The sequence below is a fragment of the Ahaetulla prasina genome, chromosome 10, assembly GCF_028640845.1.
Source record: "Ahaetulla prasina isolate Xishuangbanna chromosome 10, ASM2864084v1, whole genome shotgun sequence".
Lineage (NCBI taxonomy): Eukaryota > Metazoa > Chordata > Lepidosauria > Squamata > Colubridae > Ahaetulla > Ahaetulla prasina.
Window position 1 is genome coordinate 10342339 of NC_080548.1, and position 17657 is coordinate 10359995.

The 17657-nt window shown below is 44.2% G+C and overlaps 1 protein-coding gene across 6 annotated transcripts in view; it reads right to left on the bottom strand.

The window, feature by feature from the left end:
* The window catches only part of MAP7D1 (MAP7 domain containing 1), an 85019-nt gene that overhangs the window by 29842 nt on the left and 37520 nt on the right, over nucleotides 1-17657 (bottom strand). For 4 of the 6 annotated variants that reach the window (XM_058195419.1, XM_058195415.1, XM_058195414.1 and 1 more), the window contains 3 exons: nucleotides 13871-14034; nucleotides 12211-12325; nucleotides 8290-8400 (listed from right to left, as the gene is read on the bottom strand). The exons of 1 other annotated variant lie outside the window; for it this stretch is intronic. In XM_058195419.1, the coding sequence (XP_058051402.1) occupies nucleotides 8290-8400; nucleotides 12211-12325; nucleotides 13871-14034 (390 nt within the window). The remainder of the gene's footprint in view (nucleotides 1-8289; nucleotides 8401-12210; nucleotides 12326-13870; nucleotides 14035-17657) is intronic. One more of the 6 variants, XM_058195417.1, reaches the window with a different exon arrangement.

Consider the following 17657-nt stretch of genomic DNA (forward strand, 5'->3'; position numbering starts at 1 on the left):
AACAAAACAATGGCGGGCAGAAATACTATCTTTAGCAGCAAAAGAGACATTAGGGCAGAGAGTAATTGGAACCCGTCCTGTAGGATCTGCTTGCAGGGGCCAAGTGGGTAAAATTTCCCCTCAGTGGAGAGAGAACGCCACAGGAGGGTCAAGATGCTTTTCAGGTTGAACATCTGGGAACTGTCACACAAAACATCTGGAGGACATTAGGTGGTGCTCTCCTATTTTGTAGCGAGACATCACCATCACTGCAGGGGTCAAAGTAAACTTGGCTTATTAATATCCCACACAGTTTATAGTTTCAGGAAGTTCCATCTTACTATTTCACAGTGCTTGCAAAGAGCTGCTTACATACTAACATACAGTTAGGAGGAGAAAGGTCACTGCAAACTGTCAAACTACTGAAGTTCACAGATGACACAACAGTGATCGGTCTCATTCAAGACAATGATGAATCCGCATACAGACAGGAGGTTGAATGACTAGCTTTGTGGTGCGACCGGAACAATCTGGAACTGAACACACTCAAAACTGTAGAAATGGTGGTAGACTTTAGGAGAAACCCTTCCATACTTCCACCTCTCACAATACTAGACAACACAGTATCAACAGTAGAAACCTTCAAATTTCTAGGTTCTGCCATATCACAAGATCTAAAATGGACAGCTAACATTAAAAAAATCATCAAAAAAGCACAACAAAGAATGTTCTTTCTGTGCCAACTCAGAAAGCTCAAACAGCCCAAGGAGCTGCCGATCCAGTTCTACAGAGGAATTATTGAGTCTGTCATTTGCACCTCTATAACTGTCTGGTTTGGTTCTGCAACCCAACAAGACAGACACAGACTTCAGAGGATCATTAGAACTGCAGAAAAAACAGCTTCTACCAACCTGCCTTCCATTGAGGACCTGTATACTGCACGAATCAAGAAGAGAGCCGTGAAAATATTTACAGATCCCTCACATCCAGGACATAAACTGTTTCAACTCCTCTCCTCAAAACAACGCTATAGAGCACTGCACACCAGAACAACTAAACACACATTTTTCCCCGAACATCATCACTCTGCTAAACAAATAATTCCCTCAACACTGTCAAACTATTTACTAAATATGCACTACTATTAATCTTCTCATCATTCCCATCACCCATCTCCTTCCACTTATGACTGTAACTTTGTTGCTTGTATCCTTACGATTTATACCGATATTGTTTCCTGATTGCTTATTTGTACCCTATGACTATCATTAAGTGTTGTAAGTGTTGTACCTTGATGAAGGTATCTTTTGTTTTATGTACACTGAGAGCATATGCACCAAGACAAATTCCTTGTGTGTCCAATCACACTTGGCCAATAAAAATTCTATTCTATTCTGTTCAAAGGCCCCATGGTTTGGGATCAACTAGACCGGTTTGGTCTACTGGTTAAGGCAGCAGGCTAGAAGCCAGCAGGCTGTGAGTTCTAGTAGCGCCTTAGGCATGAAAGTCAGATGAGTGACTTTGGGTAGCCACTATCTCTCAAATCAGCTCACTTCACAGGTTTTTTGTTGTGGGGAAAATAGAAGGAAGAAATAGTATTGTATAGGTTTTACTCCTTGAGTTAGTTATAAAAATAATAAACGCAGGATAGGAGCTGTGGTGGGGCAGTAGTTAGAATGCAGTAGTGCAGACTAACTCTGCTCACTGCCAGGAGTTCGATCCTGACTGGCTCAAAGTTGACTCAGTCTTCCATCCTTCCAAGATCAGTAAAATGAGAAGTCAGATTGTTCAGGGCAATATGCTGAAATTATAAACTGCCCAGAGAAGACTGTAAAACACTGTGAAGAAGTATATAAGTGCTTAAGTGCCATATAAATAAACAAGCAAACAACTAAATTAATAATGGTTGAGGTACTGAGCAGGGATTCACATTTCTGTTAGCTGCGCCCCAATGTGACCCAATGGGCGAAGTGAGGAAGAAATAATATCTGCTTCTTGAAAAGGATCGCTTGGAATTCTGATGTAAAACATTTTAAGCATCCCAAACACTCTCCCTTAATGCAAAAGTGATTTCCTTCCCTGCCCGCCCCCTCCCTCAAACAGCTGAAGATGATGGATAGCAGAACTGCAGTACAGCCAAAGAGATTGAAATTATGAGACTGCTGTGCCCAAAACTAGTAAGGATATCAACCATGTTAGCTTTCTGGGGAATTAATGAGTCTCATTTGTATTTCTGGTTTGACATAGCAACCAAACAGAACAGGTACAGACTTCAACACATAGGTAAAGGTAAAGGTTCCCTTCGCACATATGTGCTAGTCGTTCCCGACTCTAGGGGGCGGTGCTCATCTCTGTTTCAAAGCCGAAGAGCCAGCACTGTCCGAAGAAGTCTCCGTGGTCATGTGGCTGGGATGACTCAACGCCAAAGGCGCACGGAACGCTGTTCCCTTCCCACCAAAGGTGGTCCCTGTTTTTCTACTTGCATTTTTACGTGCTTTCAAACTGCTAGGTTGGCAGACACTGGGACAAGGAACGGGAGCGCTACGCGGCACTAGGGATTCAAACCGCTGAACTGCCAACCTTTCAATCGACAAGCTCAGATTTTAGCCACTGAGCCAGTTTCCTGCAAAAAAAATGCCTATTTCAGACAACACATTTGCTTTATGACCGTGTTAGTCACTTAACCACTGTGGTATTCACTTTACAACCACCATTAAGTTCTTTTAATGTCCGCCATAGAAAAATATCGTGAAATTGGGTCAGTTGTATGATCACCTGCTTAACAATTTGCAAAATATACAACCGTAATTCATGGCTCAATTGCAGCTGTTAAGTCAAGGACTACCTGTCATCATAATCTTTTAATGACCCCATAATCCCTTGTGGGGTTGAGTCTGGGCAACTGGCTGGATGCCTTTCCTGTCGCCAATGAGGAGTTTTGTTCAGCAGATAATATTCTCATTGTGCCCAGAGACAGAAATACCTGCCTCTACCTAGGATCGAACTCACAGCCTCCTAATTGTGAGGCGAGAACTCCATCTCTAGGCCACCACACCACTCAAGAAGTCAAGGACTACCTGGATAGGGAGTTTAAAATATGCTTTCCACGTGTACTGTAAATAATTCAGTAGAATATATAATACAGGCCAAGGTTGGAAGCTACATTCGGGAGAAGGGCGGTATAAAAATCTAATAAAATAAAATAAATAAATAATAATAAAATAAATAAATTAAGCCTCCAGTGCCCCCTAGAATCTGAAGTTCAGTGTGTGTGTGTGTGTGTGTGCATGTTTGTGTGTATGTCTGTGCACCAGTACTTTCGATCAAACAGCAAAATGCTTTGGACTGCTTTGCATCTCCAACCGTTATATAAAATCAATCCATTCAAGAAAAATTTCCATATTGTGCTCTTAACCAAAATGCAGAAAAGATTTGGCACTGCCTCCTTCTAGGATAGTTTTCTCAACTTTGTAGCCTAGCCCAGGGGTCTGCAAACTTGGCTCTTTTAAGACTTGTGGACTTCACCTCCCAGAGTTCCTCAGCCAGCTTTGGGAGCTGGGAGTTGAAGTCCACAAGTCTTAAAAGAGCCAAGTTTGCAGACCCCTGGGACTCTAGCCTATAGCCCTGAGCTCTCCTTGTGGTCTCCCCTTCAGTCTGTCCCGCTTAGCTTTTCAAGTTCCTTTTGATCAGTGGCTGAATTTCAATGCTGCCACTATATTTTCTTCTTTTTATCTACCATGGCATTTATCTGTTTGCATGCTGAGCTTTGCATTCAATTCTTTTGTTTGTTAAAAGCACTTTGAAGAGCTGGCATAGGGGGGGAAAAAGCAGGCCACAATTAGATTGCAATGAAGCTATCAAAAAACAAACCAGGCTGAGCAGAGAAACCTGGGATGGGTCTATGACAACTCGCCATGGGACAACTCGCTATGGCCAACTCGCCATGGAACAATTTGCTGTGGCGTAAGAGTTACACTAATGGCCAAGAAATGGTGGAATAGCATCATTAAAGAAAGAATGCAAAAGGAGGGACAGAATGGAACGTGAATGACAAAAATTAAAATATTTTTTTAATTATTTTGAATAATTACATTGAATTGTTATATTCAACAATTCACAGCAACAAGTTAGCCGTGACGAGTTGGCCAGGGGGTCTCCAACCTTGGCAACTTTAAGCCTGACAGACTTCAACTCCCAGAATCCCCCAGCCAGTTGGCTGGGGAATTCTGGGAGTTGAAGTCCGCCAGGCTTAAAGTTGCTAAGTGTTGTGACCCAGGTTCCTGGACCCGGACTCCTGGACTCGGATGATTCAGAAAGTGAGGGAGAAGATCTGGCAAGCCCTGCTTCTCTTGGGCCCTCTCCCTCCCTGGCACCCACTCAAAGGGAGGAGGAGGGGCTGGCAAGGCCTGATTCTCTCGAGCCTTCTTCTGATTTGGCAACGCCCCAAGAACAGTTTTGGAGTGATGCAAGACTGTGCAGACGTGACCGGCGCGCGCAGCAGAAGCAACGTTGGGATAAAGCCAAGGAATGATGGTCATGCAGTGACATCTGCAGAGACTATAAATAGGAGGCGGGACTTCCTGGTTTTTTGTCTTGGACAAAGCAATGAATTTGCGCGGGCAAACTGTGTGGAGGGAAGAATATATTCGTGAGTAATTCTGGCCTTATCTATAATTTCCTCGTTATCTCCAGAAACTTGGCAGGCCCGTGGGTAGACGTGGCCAGGACATTTATCTATGTAAATAAAGTAGAAGAGGAGGCCTTTGACTGACTCTTTGTTGGGAGTATTGGGGGAGAGAAACAGAACACTAAGGTTGGAGACCCCTGAAGTTGGCTGTAGCAAGTTTTCGCATTCCGATCTGGAACTAATGATTGAGAGACAAAAAAAGAAAAAGAAAGCACAATAAATGCACTCCCTTTAAGAGAAAGATCTCAGCTACTCAAATGGCGGGCGAAATAAAAACAGAAGTCGTCTGGGACAATCCAGCCTTAAATCATTGATAATTTTGCACTAAGTTCTCAGCATTGTCTGATGACAAAACGGGGCAGGCGGCATATACAGATAATCCTCGACTTATGACCCCAAGTGAGCCCAAAGTTTCTACTGCTAAATAGCAGAGTTGTTAAGCGACTTTTGCCCCATTTTGCGATCTTTCTTGCCACAGTTGTTAAGTGAATCAACTTAACAACTGCAGTTGTTATGTTTGTAACATGGCTGTTAAGTGAATCTGCCTTCCCCACTGACTTTGCTTGTCAGAAGGTCAAAAATGCCGATCACATCACCCTGGAACATGGCAACAGTCGTAACTATGAGTCAGTTGCCAAGCGTCTGAATTTTGATCATGTGTTGCAACCGTCATAAGTGTGAAGAACAGTCATAAGTCACTTTTTTCAGTGCTGTTGTAACTTCAAATGGTCACTAAATGAACGGTTGTAAGTCAAGGGCTACCTATACGTTGAGTCCTTAGTGCAGGGGTGTCCAAACTTGGTCCCTTTAAGACTTGTGGACTTCAACTCCCAGAGTCCCTCAGCCAGCAAAGCTGGCTGAGGAACTCTGGGAGTTGAAGTCCAAAAGTCTTAAAGGGACCAAGTTTGGACACCCCTGCCTTAGTGGGATGACAAAGGCATTATGCTTGTCAACGGTGAGGACGTAACAGTTAATATTACAGAGTCGGGAATCCAGGGTTAATCCTAATTCCTACTACAGTTTAAAGATGAAACTGAAATTAGTTAGCATTTCTTTCTTATCTAGTACAGATGGTCCTCGATTTATAACTGTTGAGCAACCATTCGACACAGTGGTGGGGTTCAAATTTTTTTATTACAGGTTCTGTGGGCGTGGCCTGAAGGGCGTGGCAGGGCATGGCTTGGTGGGCGTGGCACTGGAGGGATACTGTAAAATCTCCATTCCCTCCCCACTCCAGGGGAAGGTTCCTGCAAAATCCCCATTTCCTCCCAATCAGCTGGGACTCAGGAGGCAGAGAATAGATGGAGCAAGGCAGTCCGAGGTGGTATTTACCGGTTCTTCGAACTACTCAAAATTTCCGCTACTGGTTCTCCAGAACTGGTCAGAACCTGCTGAAACCCACCTCTGATTCAATGTTACAGCAACATTAAAAAAGAAAAAGCAACTTGCAAGAGGTGCTTGCATGTGCAACTCTCGTAGCATCCTAAGTCACATGATCAACATTTGGGCGTTTAGCAACTGGCAAGTATTTATAGTGGCTGCAGCATCCCTGGGTCACATGACTGCCATTTGTGACCTTCCCAGCCAGCTTCCAACAAGCAAAGTCAATGGGGGTGGGGGGAGCTGGATTAACTTAGTGATTGCATAATTCACTTAATAACTCAGGCATGACTCACTTAATTTTGCTTAGGAATGGCCCCAACTCTGGCCATAAGTCAAGGACTACATGTATCTCCTGTAAGAACATTCTGGAGAGGATATGCCTATAAATGGCTCCCTGAGACTCAGTTTGCACACCAAATCCTTGTACTTTAGTACTCTGGGTGCAGTTTTGCACAGAGATTTGAGCAACTGAACAGCCACCTCTGGTCTCTGGTGTGACCAAACACTTTCTGTTTGGTCAATCCTTGTTCGATTGTGACTTCCTAAATATACCATCATATCTGAGTTCTGCTGGGACTCAACAGGTAGTGTGAACCAGTAGCGGAAATTTTGAGCAGTTCGGAGAACCGGCAAATGCCACCTCTGGCTGGCCCCAGAATGGGGTGGGAATGGAGATTTTGCAATATCCTTCCCCCAGGAGTGGGGAGAGAATGGGGATTTTGCAATATCCTTCCCCTGGAATGGAGTGGGAATGGAAATTTTGCAGTATCCTTCCCCTGCCACGCCCACCAAGCCACGCCATGCCCACAGAATCGGTAGTAAAAAAAATTGGATTTCACCACTGCTGAGAAACCACAATATCTGACTTAATGTGATGCATAAGACCAGCCTATCAGGCTTTCGACCCCAAACTATGGCCAGAGGTATCAAGATATTTTAGTGCTTGAGCCAGATCACAAATTATTTGAGGCTTTTAACTGCTCCTGGGATCAGCCAGCAATGCTGTTTGGTGAAAAAGTGGTTCAAATGAACAAGACAATAATTCTCAGTTCATCTTGAGAAGCAGTTTTCCCTTTTAAATAAAAACTGGCAAGCACTACAGATGAGAAGTGTGATCCTCTAATTTGAGGAAAAAGGAAGGAGGGGGTGAGAACTGTTTCTTCTAAAGTATCTTACTCTCACAAAGTTACAGATTACTTAAAAATCTAGGAGAAAAAAATAAACAGATTTTTGGGGAGGGGCCATGCAATTCCTTACATTAATCTGCTGCAAATCCTATGGGTTATTCAGATAACGTTTAAATCTCAAAGTCTACCTCAAGCAATATATAAGATAAACAGGGAAGGTGAACAGAAACGTTAATTGGGTTACTGAAAAGCTGCATGTACTTGATAATTTGGCCATTGGGAGCTGCAAGGATGTTCTGCCCCCAATCTCTTAAAATTCTACTGAGCCCCATCTTCCTTCTGCTAAAATTTCACCCTGTTTTGTAGGCTTTCTCACCCTTGGCAACTTTTAAGATGAGTAGACTTCAGCTCCTCAAATCTCCCTGCCAGCAACTCTGGGAATTGAAATCCACACATGTTAAAATTGCTAAGGTTGAAAAACATTGCTCTATTGGCTAGATTAATGCTTCCTTTGGTAACCGTAAGACCTAGGACCTTGAATCTTTTAAAAATGCCAGACGCTCCATCCTGCACTTACATGCTTGTCTAAAACAATGTTTCTCAATCTCAGCAACTTGAGGTGATGACTTCAATTCCCAGAATTCTCCAGGCACTATGACTGGCTAGGGAATTCTAGGAGTTGAAGTCCACACATCTTCATGATGCTGAGATTAAAAACCATTGGTCTAACACAGGAGTGTCAAACTCACATTGTCACGTGATGTATCGCAACTTTCCCCCCCTTCGCTAAACTGGGGGTGGGCGTGGCCAGAGTATGACGTATCCGCCCGCGGGCCGCGAGTTTGACACCCCTGGTCTAACACATATACTAGGAAGTCTGTCTGTTTCTCTGTCTCTCTCTCTTTCTCTCTTTCTCTCTCTCTCTTTCCTTCCTTCCTTCCTTCCTTCCTTCCTTCCTTCCTTCCTTCCTTCCTTCCTTCCTTCCTTCCTTCTCTAATCAGTTTACCCTTGTCACCTAGTTCCAGGGCTATTGATAGGATGGGTTTAAAATTGGGGGCCCCTTCTTCCCATCCCTCGCCGTGACACGGCTGCGTGTCCCCAGGGGTCTCTTACTTCTACTGGGTGAGTTCCAGAGTGTGGCAGAAGATTTGGAGAGGCGCTTGTTGATTATAGAGTCCACATGTTTGGGGAGATTTACAGCAGAAAGAGAGCACCTGCTTGCACCTACAGAGGGAAAAGACACACAGGTGTTAAGGCCAGCGGTGTGGGGTAGGGATCTGGTGGATGTGCGAGCATGCAGCAGCGGAGATCATGCAGTGAATGCAATGAGTTGCAAAGGAGATCCCTGGGAAAGCCACGAGGGTGCCTCGATTCGGGTTGCCTGCAGGAACAGGAAACCATGCAAACACCTTTTTATGTGCTGATTCTCGGCCTCGTGTATTCTACTCCAGCACACGTCCCCACTGATGTCACAGGCTTAAGTGAGGTTGGCAGAAAGCAAATTAGCACATGTGGTGGCACAGAGGCTCTCGGCAGGGCTATGCCCTTCCCAGAGGCCCACTGGCACAAGGTCTGATTCGGATATTTTTTTTTTCCTTGTGCAGCCAAACAACAGCAGGAGGTGAAGACATTATTTACAGCTCCTTCTTGTTACAAGTTGACTTTGACTCAGGTCCCATCCAGTTGAGAGAGGCTGAGTCCCACAGAAAGCATGCAACAGATGACAGCCTTCATAGAAGATGTTAAATATCAGGTTCCTGGGCACACTTAACAGCATGTTTACACCACCATGGCCAAAAGATGAGCAAGATGTAGACTCAACTATCCAGCAAGCAGGCCCCTTGTTTAGAGACAGAAGCTGAACCACAAACAGCTTGGATTGACAGCAAAGCAGCTTTTTCAGACCAGCATTAGGGCGCGGTGAGTTTCGAAAGGACAAAACTGAAAGCATTTTGAATGTTCATTTACTGGACATAATCAGAACTTGAAATAAACCCTGGCTTTTTATTCCAGGGCCACAACAAATGAGCAAGGTGGTTAATTTATCCTCAGTGCTATCTGCAAGCCAACGTTTTGAAAAATTGACCAAGGAGATGATTTCTTTTTTAAAAAAAAGCACTCTTAAAATTTCCATAGTAAAAAGTGGCTGTGCTTCTCTAACATGCCTAACTTGATGGTTACAGACTTAACTAGATCAGTCATTTGCACAACATGAGAAGCCGAGCTAGTTTTAAACTTGTTAGGGCTTTTTTGTGACTTTAGGTGTTCTGTGAATTCAGCTTTGGGGGATTAGTTTCTGATTCAAAGTATTATACCAACCCAGGGAATAAAATGACTCCATACCTGGTTAAGTGTGTTTTGTGAACAACCCCAACCAAAGTATGCCTCTGGAGCTTGCTTTTCTTTATTTCATATGGCAATATAAACATAAAATAATGATTTGCACAATTTTTCTGCACATTGGGTCACTGGTAGCATTCTGCATGGGTCTCTATATATATTCAAGGTTGAAAATGAAGGCTGATGTGGAATTCTTGTTGCCAAAAACCACATGGAACAACATGCCCAGTTTTGTCTAAACCCAAAGCAAAATTCCTAAAGCCAAAACTAATTTAGAGTAAGAGCTGCCAATAATGATGGAAGATTTGTAATAATAGAATCACAGGATTTGTCTCTGCCAAAAAAACAGACTAATTGTAGATAATTATTTGAATGTTATCTATCCTATTTCTATTTTGCAATAAATAAAATCCAGCCGCTGAATAGTATTTAACTTATTTGGTGAGGCCAGACTAGTTAAGGAGAGCAATTTCATGCAATGACCGCAACTATTTTGGAGAATTCAGCAAAGACAAAATATTGTTCAACTTTCTTTCTTTATTAATGAACCGCTCACTCTGAAAAGTGTCTCGAAAGAGCCCTACAGATAGTCCTCATTTTGCAGCTGCCTTGTTTAACAACAAGTTGCAGTTACAACATGATGAAAAAATAACTTAGTGACTAATCTTTGTATTTATGTCCTTTGCAGGTCTGTAAAGCAGAGAAAACAATTTTGTAAGAAGTTAAGATTACAAAACTATGATATTTCACTTAACAACTGCTTTGCTTAACAACCTACTTGGCTGTCCTGGTTGCCGTTGCTAAATGAAGATACGATCAAAAATCCACCAAGTTCACCATTCACTTCCCGACAAGATGTAGCTTCCAAATAGCCATACATTGGCCAACAAATTTTCCTCATAAAAATTTTGAAAGTACTGTATATATGAAGTGTTGTGAACATCTGAAATGCTTGTTTTTATCCTGATCAACAGCAATTTCCCATCAGTTCAGATAGTTAAAGAAGAGCACAGCAGAATGGTAAATAATAATAGCCGGGTTGCTTATGGAGAATTATTAATTGCCACAGGCAACCAGGAAGTTGCTACTGAATCAGTTATGCCTATTCTTTTAATGGTAGTCCTTGAGATATGATTGTAATGAAGCTTGCCTATAAAATACAACCTCCTTTGTGGCTGTCGCTGTCGTTCAGTGAACCAATGATTCATTAAACTGGAAGTGCTGGTTTTCAGGAAAACCTGCCATAAGATATGGTCACGGGATCATGGGATACTACAAATGGCTGTAAATGCAGTCATGTGACTAAGCAACTAAAGTGCTTGGACGCATGTCTATGGAGTGGATGGGTGGGTGACTGTCAGAACTTTGGATCCGGGTCTTAAATCTCCTTTTTCCGGATTGGTCATAAGTCAAGGACTACTTGTTTTTTTTTTTGAAGTTCTTCCAGAAAGTTTCTCCTTTGTCATCCTGCATTCTGCATTACACATTCCTCTCTCCAATCATGGGAGCTTGTGATTGTATCACCCCCTCCGCTGCTAGCAATGCTGCCTTGGGGAATTATGGGAGTTGAAGTCCAGACGTCTTATTGCTGAGATGACACTAGTCCCCAGGATCACTCCCCAAAACATTTCCTAACCCCACCAAAACAAGAAACCCTGGCCCTGCTCTCACACACACACACATGTGGCTATTTCCACTTGGTATCATCATGCCTTGCAGCGTTTGTATGTGCCCAGAGTGTGAAGTGTGGCACCTCCCATTTTCATCCTTCAGTATCCCACCCTCCAGTCTATTCCTGCCCAAAGACTCTTGGGGATGGGAAGATTGCCAAGCATAGAATATGCTCTGCTCAGCAGTGTAGTCTCGGGCAAGCTGTATCTATGGCTCAGCTCCTTTCTGCCTTGGTTCCAAGGTGGCCGCATGGTGGAAACTGCCAACCAATGACGAGACAGATGGGTGAGGCTCTGAGCAGCACATGGCATAGAAGAGAAGAAGCAGTGGGGGAACTTAAAGGTACCAAGCGGTGAAAAGTCCACTGAAAATGGACAACGGGCCCCAGCGAAGCTGCAAAGAAATGCAGTGCTGTCCTGTATGCAGAGAAAAGAAAGAAAGAAGGAAAGAAGGAAAGAAAGAAACTAAGAGTGAGGGAGGAAGAGAAAGAAAAAAAGGAAGGGAGGGAGGGAGGAAGAGGGAAAGAGAAAGAATGAAAGAAGGAGGGAGGAAGGAAGGAAGGAAGGAAGGAAGAGGGAAAGAAAGAAAGAAAGAAAGAAGGAAAGAAAGAAAGAAAAAGAAAGAAAGAAAGAAAGAAAGAAACTAAGAGGGAGGGAGGGAGGAAGGAAGAGGGAAAGAGAAAGAATGAAAGAAGGAGGGAGGGAGGAAGGAAGGAAGGAAGAGGGAAAGAGAGAGAGAGAGAAAGAAAGAAAGAAAGAAAGAGAGAAAGAAAGAAAGAGAGAAAGAGAGAAAGAAGGAAGATAGGAAGAGTGGGAAAGGGAGGGAGGGAGGAATTGCCTTATAATTTCAAACTATAAACTAAGGTGCAGAAGCCCCTCCTTGTCCCAAGGACATGCGCGTGCAAAAGTGCCCAGCCGTGCAAAAGGCATCAAATCTCTCCTCCCCACCAGGCCCGTTGTGCTTGCTGTCCCCCCCAAGGAATGTGAGCGCCGTGTCCCCAAGCTAAGCAGGGCCTCCACTCACCCTCCTTGTGCACAGGGGAGCCCTGGTGCAGCGCCCCAGCCCACGACCATCGCTGCTGCCGGATTTCAGCCCAGGTTTTCTTCACGGAGCGCTGGATGGCGGCTTCGTAGAGCTCCTGATCACAAAGGGTTTTGGAAAGGGGGAAGTTTAATTCTGTATTTTTGTTTGCCACTCATGCAACTTAGGGGCGCACTTGCATAAACAATGAAGCTGAGCAGTTTGGTTAGAGCAGGGGTCTCCAACCTTGGTCCCTTTAAGACTTGTGGACTTTAACTCCCAGAGTTCCTCAGCCAGCAAAGCTGGCTGAGGGACTCTGGGAGTTGAAGTCCACAAGTCTTAAAGGGACCAAGGTTGGAGACCCCTAGGTTAGAGAAAAAAAACGATAAAATGACTTTTTTTTTTACAAAACTGGAAATCCTTACAGGTGGTCCTTGACTTACAGGCAACATTGGGGCTACCATAGAACTTTGGTCCCCAAACAAGGTGCTTGTTAAGTGAATTTACCTTTTTTTTTTTTTGCTGTACTTAAATGATTGCAGCTTCCCCATTGACTTTGCTAATTGGAAACTGTCTGGGAAGGGCAATCACATGACCTCAAGATGCGGCAAATGTCATAAATATGTTGCCAAGTGTTTGAATTTTTATCACGTGCAGGGGTGAAATGCTCCCGGTTCGGACTGGATCGCCTGATCCGGTAGCGATGGCGGCAGGTGGTTCGGAGAACCGGTAGCAAAAATCTCTGCCCCCTTCCCGCCCCAGCTGAGCCGCATGATCATCAGAGGTTGTGTTTTTTTTTACTTTTAAAAGCATTTTTTCTTTGGCCAAAAAAAAATGCTTTTAAAAGCAAAAAAAAAGCTTCTGATGATCGAACGGCTCAGCTGGGATCGTCAAAGCCTTTTAAAAGCATTTTTCCTACAACCTCTTTGGCCACAGAGGTTGTAGAAAAAATGCTTTTAAAAGGTTCTGGCAATACCAGCTGAGCTGCCTGATCGTCAGAAGCTTTTTTTCTTTTATAAAGCCACAGAAATGTTGGATTATGATTGTAAATCAAGGCCCACCTGTATTTTCTCCCTTTAAATATTTCTAATAAAAATGGGAGAGGCATCATGAAGGAAAGGAGATGCCTTTGCTTCTGTTACTTTGCAGGCAGGGGTGGGCTTCAAAAATTTTATCAAGGGGTTCTCTGTCTGGTTGCTGGGTGGGCGTGGCCATGGTGGGCGTGGCCTAGTCAGTCTCCTGCACCACGGCATGTGGCGGGTTGTTTTTGTCCTCCAGAGGCACCAGAGGCTTTCCTTGAGCCTCCGGGAGGGCAAAAAAAGCCATTCCAGGTTCCGGAGGCCCTCTGGAAGTTCTTCCCGAACTTCCAGAAGGCCCGTTTTTTGCCCTCCCCGAGCTTCTGCGTGCGCCCTGTACTCACCTGGATTTAAAACGGGCTGCGTGGGGACTCCTGGGAGGACAGGGCAAGGTGGGTGGGGCCAGTCAGGAGTGGGATTTGGGGATTCTCCAAACTGAACAGAATTTTAGCTAGAGGTTCTCCCAAACCCCAGCAAACCCCCAGCAGCCTAACCCTGCTTTCAGGGCAACGTAGCCTTGGAGCAGCAAACGTTGGTGACCCACAGCTTGATTCCTCCTTGACTCCCCCAGAACATCTCAAACTGACCTTGTTCTTCTCCATCTTTTGGCGTTGGCGTTCCTCCAGGGCAGCTCGCCGCTTCTCTGCTCGCACTCGCTGCTCTTCGAGCCGCCTCCGCCTCTCTTCCAGCTGTTTTTCCCTCAACATGCGGGCCTTCTCTTCCTTCTCCAACCACACTGCCCGCTTGGCAGCTACTCAACAAGAGAAGGAGACACAGCGAGGTTTAGAGGGGCCATAGACCAGGGGTCTCCAAAGTTGGCCACTTTAAGACTTGTGGACTTCAATTCCCAGAATTCTGTATGGCTTGCTGGCAGCATGCCTGGCTAGGGAATTCTGGGAGTTGAAGTCCACAAGTCTTAAAGTGGCCAACTTTGGAGACCCCTGCCATAGACGGAATGCCTCCTGCCCAGGAAGCCCAAAGACTCACTCCGGGAGCATATTAGCTTATTGTGAAATGTGGAGGCCCAGCTGGATGAAGCCCACCTTGCAAGAGCTGTAAAAGGCATCTCAACCAGCTTTAGCACTGAGGGTGTTACCTAGTTGGGTAATGAAACATCTGCAAGAAAACAATGAGGCTCAAAGAGCACCAAGGATCCCACAATTTTAATTTACGGCACTGTTTCTTAAACTATTTTTTTTCTTCTTTTCAGGATTCTTTCCATTTTCAACATTATAGACAACCCCCCCGAAATGCTTTTGTTTATAAGGATTCTATTGATCCATATTTATTTGATTAAAAATTAAAATTGATGCATGTGCTGATTTTGTGGATTCTGAAAGAGTCTAGAGGGAGTGAGAGAGGGAGGGAAGGAAGGAAGGAAGAAAAGAAGGAAAAAAGAGAAAGAGGGAGAGAGGTATAGAAGGAGAAAGAAGAAGAAAAGAAAAAAGAGAAAGAAAGAGGGAGGGGAGGAGAAGGAGAAAGAAAAGAGAAAGAAAGAAGGAGGAAAGGAAGGAAGGAAGGAAGGAGAAAGAAGAATGAAGGAAGAAAAATGAAAGAGGGAAGGAAGGAAGGCAGGAAGGAAGGAAGAAGGAAATGATGGAAGAAAAGAGAAAGAAAGAGAGAGGAAAGGAAGGAAGGAAAAAGACAAGGGAGGGAGAAAAGAAAAAAGGAAGAGGGAAGAAAGGAGGAAAAGAGGAAAAAGAGGGAAGAAAGAAAAAAGAAAGAGGGAGGGAAAGAAGGAAGGAAGAAAAAGGAAAAGAAAGAAGAAAAGAGAAAGAAAGAGAGAGGAAAGGAAGGAGAAAGACAAGGAAAGGAGGAAAGAAAAAAGGAAGAGGGAAGGAAGGAGGAAAAGAAGGAAGAAAAGCAGAAAGAAAGACGGAGGGAAAGAAGGAAGGAAGAAAAAGGAAGAAAGGAATAAGAGAGGAGAGAGGGAGGGTAGTGGAGCAGGTGTTGCAGCAACTCCATCCCCAGCTTCAGGAGTGACCCACACAGCTGGCGACAGCTGCTGAGCCAGAGGGGAGAAAGCGAGAGAGGAGGAGGAGGGAGGTGAGGTGCCGCAAAGGCTAAACACAAAAGAAATGGGAAGCGGCACTGAAAAGCGCATTCAGGCCAGACAAGTGGAAAGGGGCACAGGGGGAACCGCTACTGCTGGGAGGGAAGAGCGGGGTGGGGGGGGGTGGGGGGCTGGAGGGAGGCCCTGGAGCAGAAAAGACCAACCTGCCAGAGTACAAGGCAACAGTTGGAGAAAAGGAGCCTGCTTAGGCAAGGGCTCTTCCCAGAACCACAGAGAGGGCCATGGGCTCTAGCCTTACGGAAGGCTTTGTACCCAGCCCCTCTGAAATCTCCCTTTCAGGATGACAGAAGGGTAAGCCATCCCATGAAGCAGGGGTCTCCAACCTTGGCAACTTTAAGTCTGGAGGAAGCAAAGCTGGCTGGGGGAATTCTGGGAGTTGAAGTCCTCCAGGCTTAAAGTTGCCAAAATTGGAGACCCCTGCTGTGAAGAATTCATCAATTTCATGAGCTCCCTTTCTCTCCAATTCTTTGTCCCACTCCCTTTCGGAATGCACTGGGGCAGGGGGAGGGAGACACAGGCTCGCTGGACAGTGGAGGATTCTCCAGTATTGGGCTACCGATGGGAATCGTAGTCCAATATATCTATAAGACATTGGGGAGGAGGGAGGGAGGGAGGAAGGAAGGAGGGAGGGAGAGAAGGAAGGAAGGAAGGAAGGGTGAAAGATAGCTAATGATGGGAATCTTAGTCCAATATATCTAGAAGACATTGGGGAGGAGGGAGGGAGGAAGGAAGGAAAAGTGAAAGACAGCTAACGATGGGAATCGTAGTCCAATATATCTAAAAGACATTGGGGAGGAGGGAGGGAGGGAGGAAAGAGGGAGGGAGGGAGGGAGGAAGGAAAAGTGAAAGACAGCTAACGATGGGAATCGTAGTCCAATATATCTAAAAGACATTGGGGAGGAGGGAGAAAGGAAGGAAGGAGGGAGGGAGGGAGAGAAGGAAGGAAAAGTGAAAGACAGCTAATGATGGGAATTGTAGTCCACTATATCTATAAGACATTGGAAATGCTGTTTGGCTGGCTGGCTGGCTAGCTGGTGGAAGGAAGGAAGGAAGGAAGGAAGGAAGGAAGGAAGGAAGGAAGGAAGGAAGGAAGGAAGGAAGGAAGGAAAGAAAGAAAGAAGGAAAGGCTTGTAGTTTCTTCCCACTCATAATTTTCTCAAAGGATAAATTCATACTGAATGGAAAACCAGCTTTGATGCAGTATGTTGCGAGAACCCAACTAATTATAATTTAGCCAGAAAGACTTGGTTGAGCGAACCAAGAATGAATATGGCACCTGAATTGTAGCCAACGATTCCAAGGGCCTCGTCCAAGAATAATGGATCCTACTTGGGCTAGGCTTATACAAACAAACAACTCTGAACAAAAATGGATGCTCTTGCTTTAACTGAAAATATACAAGGTTTTCCCTGATTTCTGTGGATGCTGAAAGTTTCCAAGGGGGAAAGAGCATAGGGTTTTATTATATCCTGATTATGTTTTATAGCTGGTTCAGCAATCAATATTCCTATTTATTATAGGTGAATTTGGAATGGCTATTGGACACGAATTTACCTGGATGTTGAGGAAATTGGATTATCATACTGGTTTTAATGGAATTTACAAGGTTTTTGAACAAATTTTGTCAGCAAGGATATCTTGCAAGGTTGTTGCTTTGTAAAGGGCAATTATCTGTTCTCCAAGATGGGTTTACTTTTCCATCTTTTGAGGTTTATTGCTAGGCATTCTTTAGTAACTGTTTAACTTGAAAGGTATTATCTAGCCCTATTGCAATCTTGCGTGGTTTTGAGACATGTTATTTATGCAGGGACCCATTTCAAGACCTGTTTCTATTGCTTCAAAAATATATAGAAAATATTGGATCACAGATAACCCAATATTTCTCAATCTTGGTAACTTTAAACTGTCTGTACACCAACTCTCACAAGCCCAGGCATCTTAAAGTTGCCATAGTTGAGATACACTGATTTAACCCATGAAAAACATACACTGGGGAGTGTATAAATATAAGCATGAACTAAAACTAAACTAACCATCTCATAATAGCCAATTCTGAGGAAGCCAATTTTTGAACTGTTACAGCATTAAAACTGAATCTGATTTACTCCATAGTAGATTCAACCTAAGGATTTATCACCTGGTTTATCTGGGCCATCTGTTTCTGAAGCTCCTGAGGGATTTCCATTATGGTTTCTAAGCCAGGAACCCTTCTGTAGAAGATGCAGAAGAAAGCTAATGGAATTAGCACTGTATTTTACTTGATTTTATATATTAACGGGTTTTATGTTATGAGTTTTCGG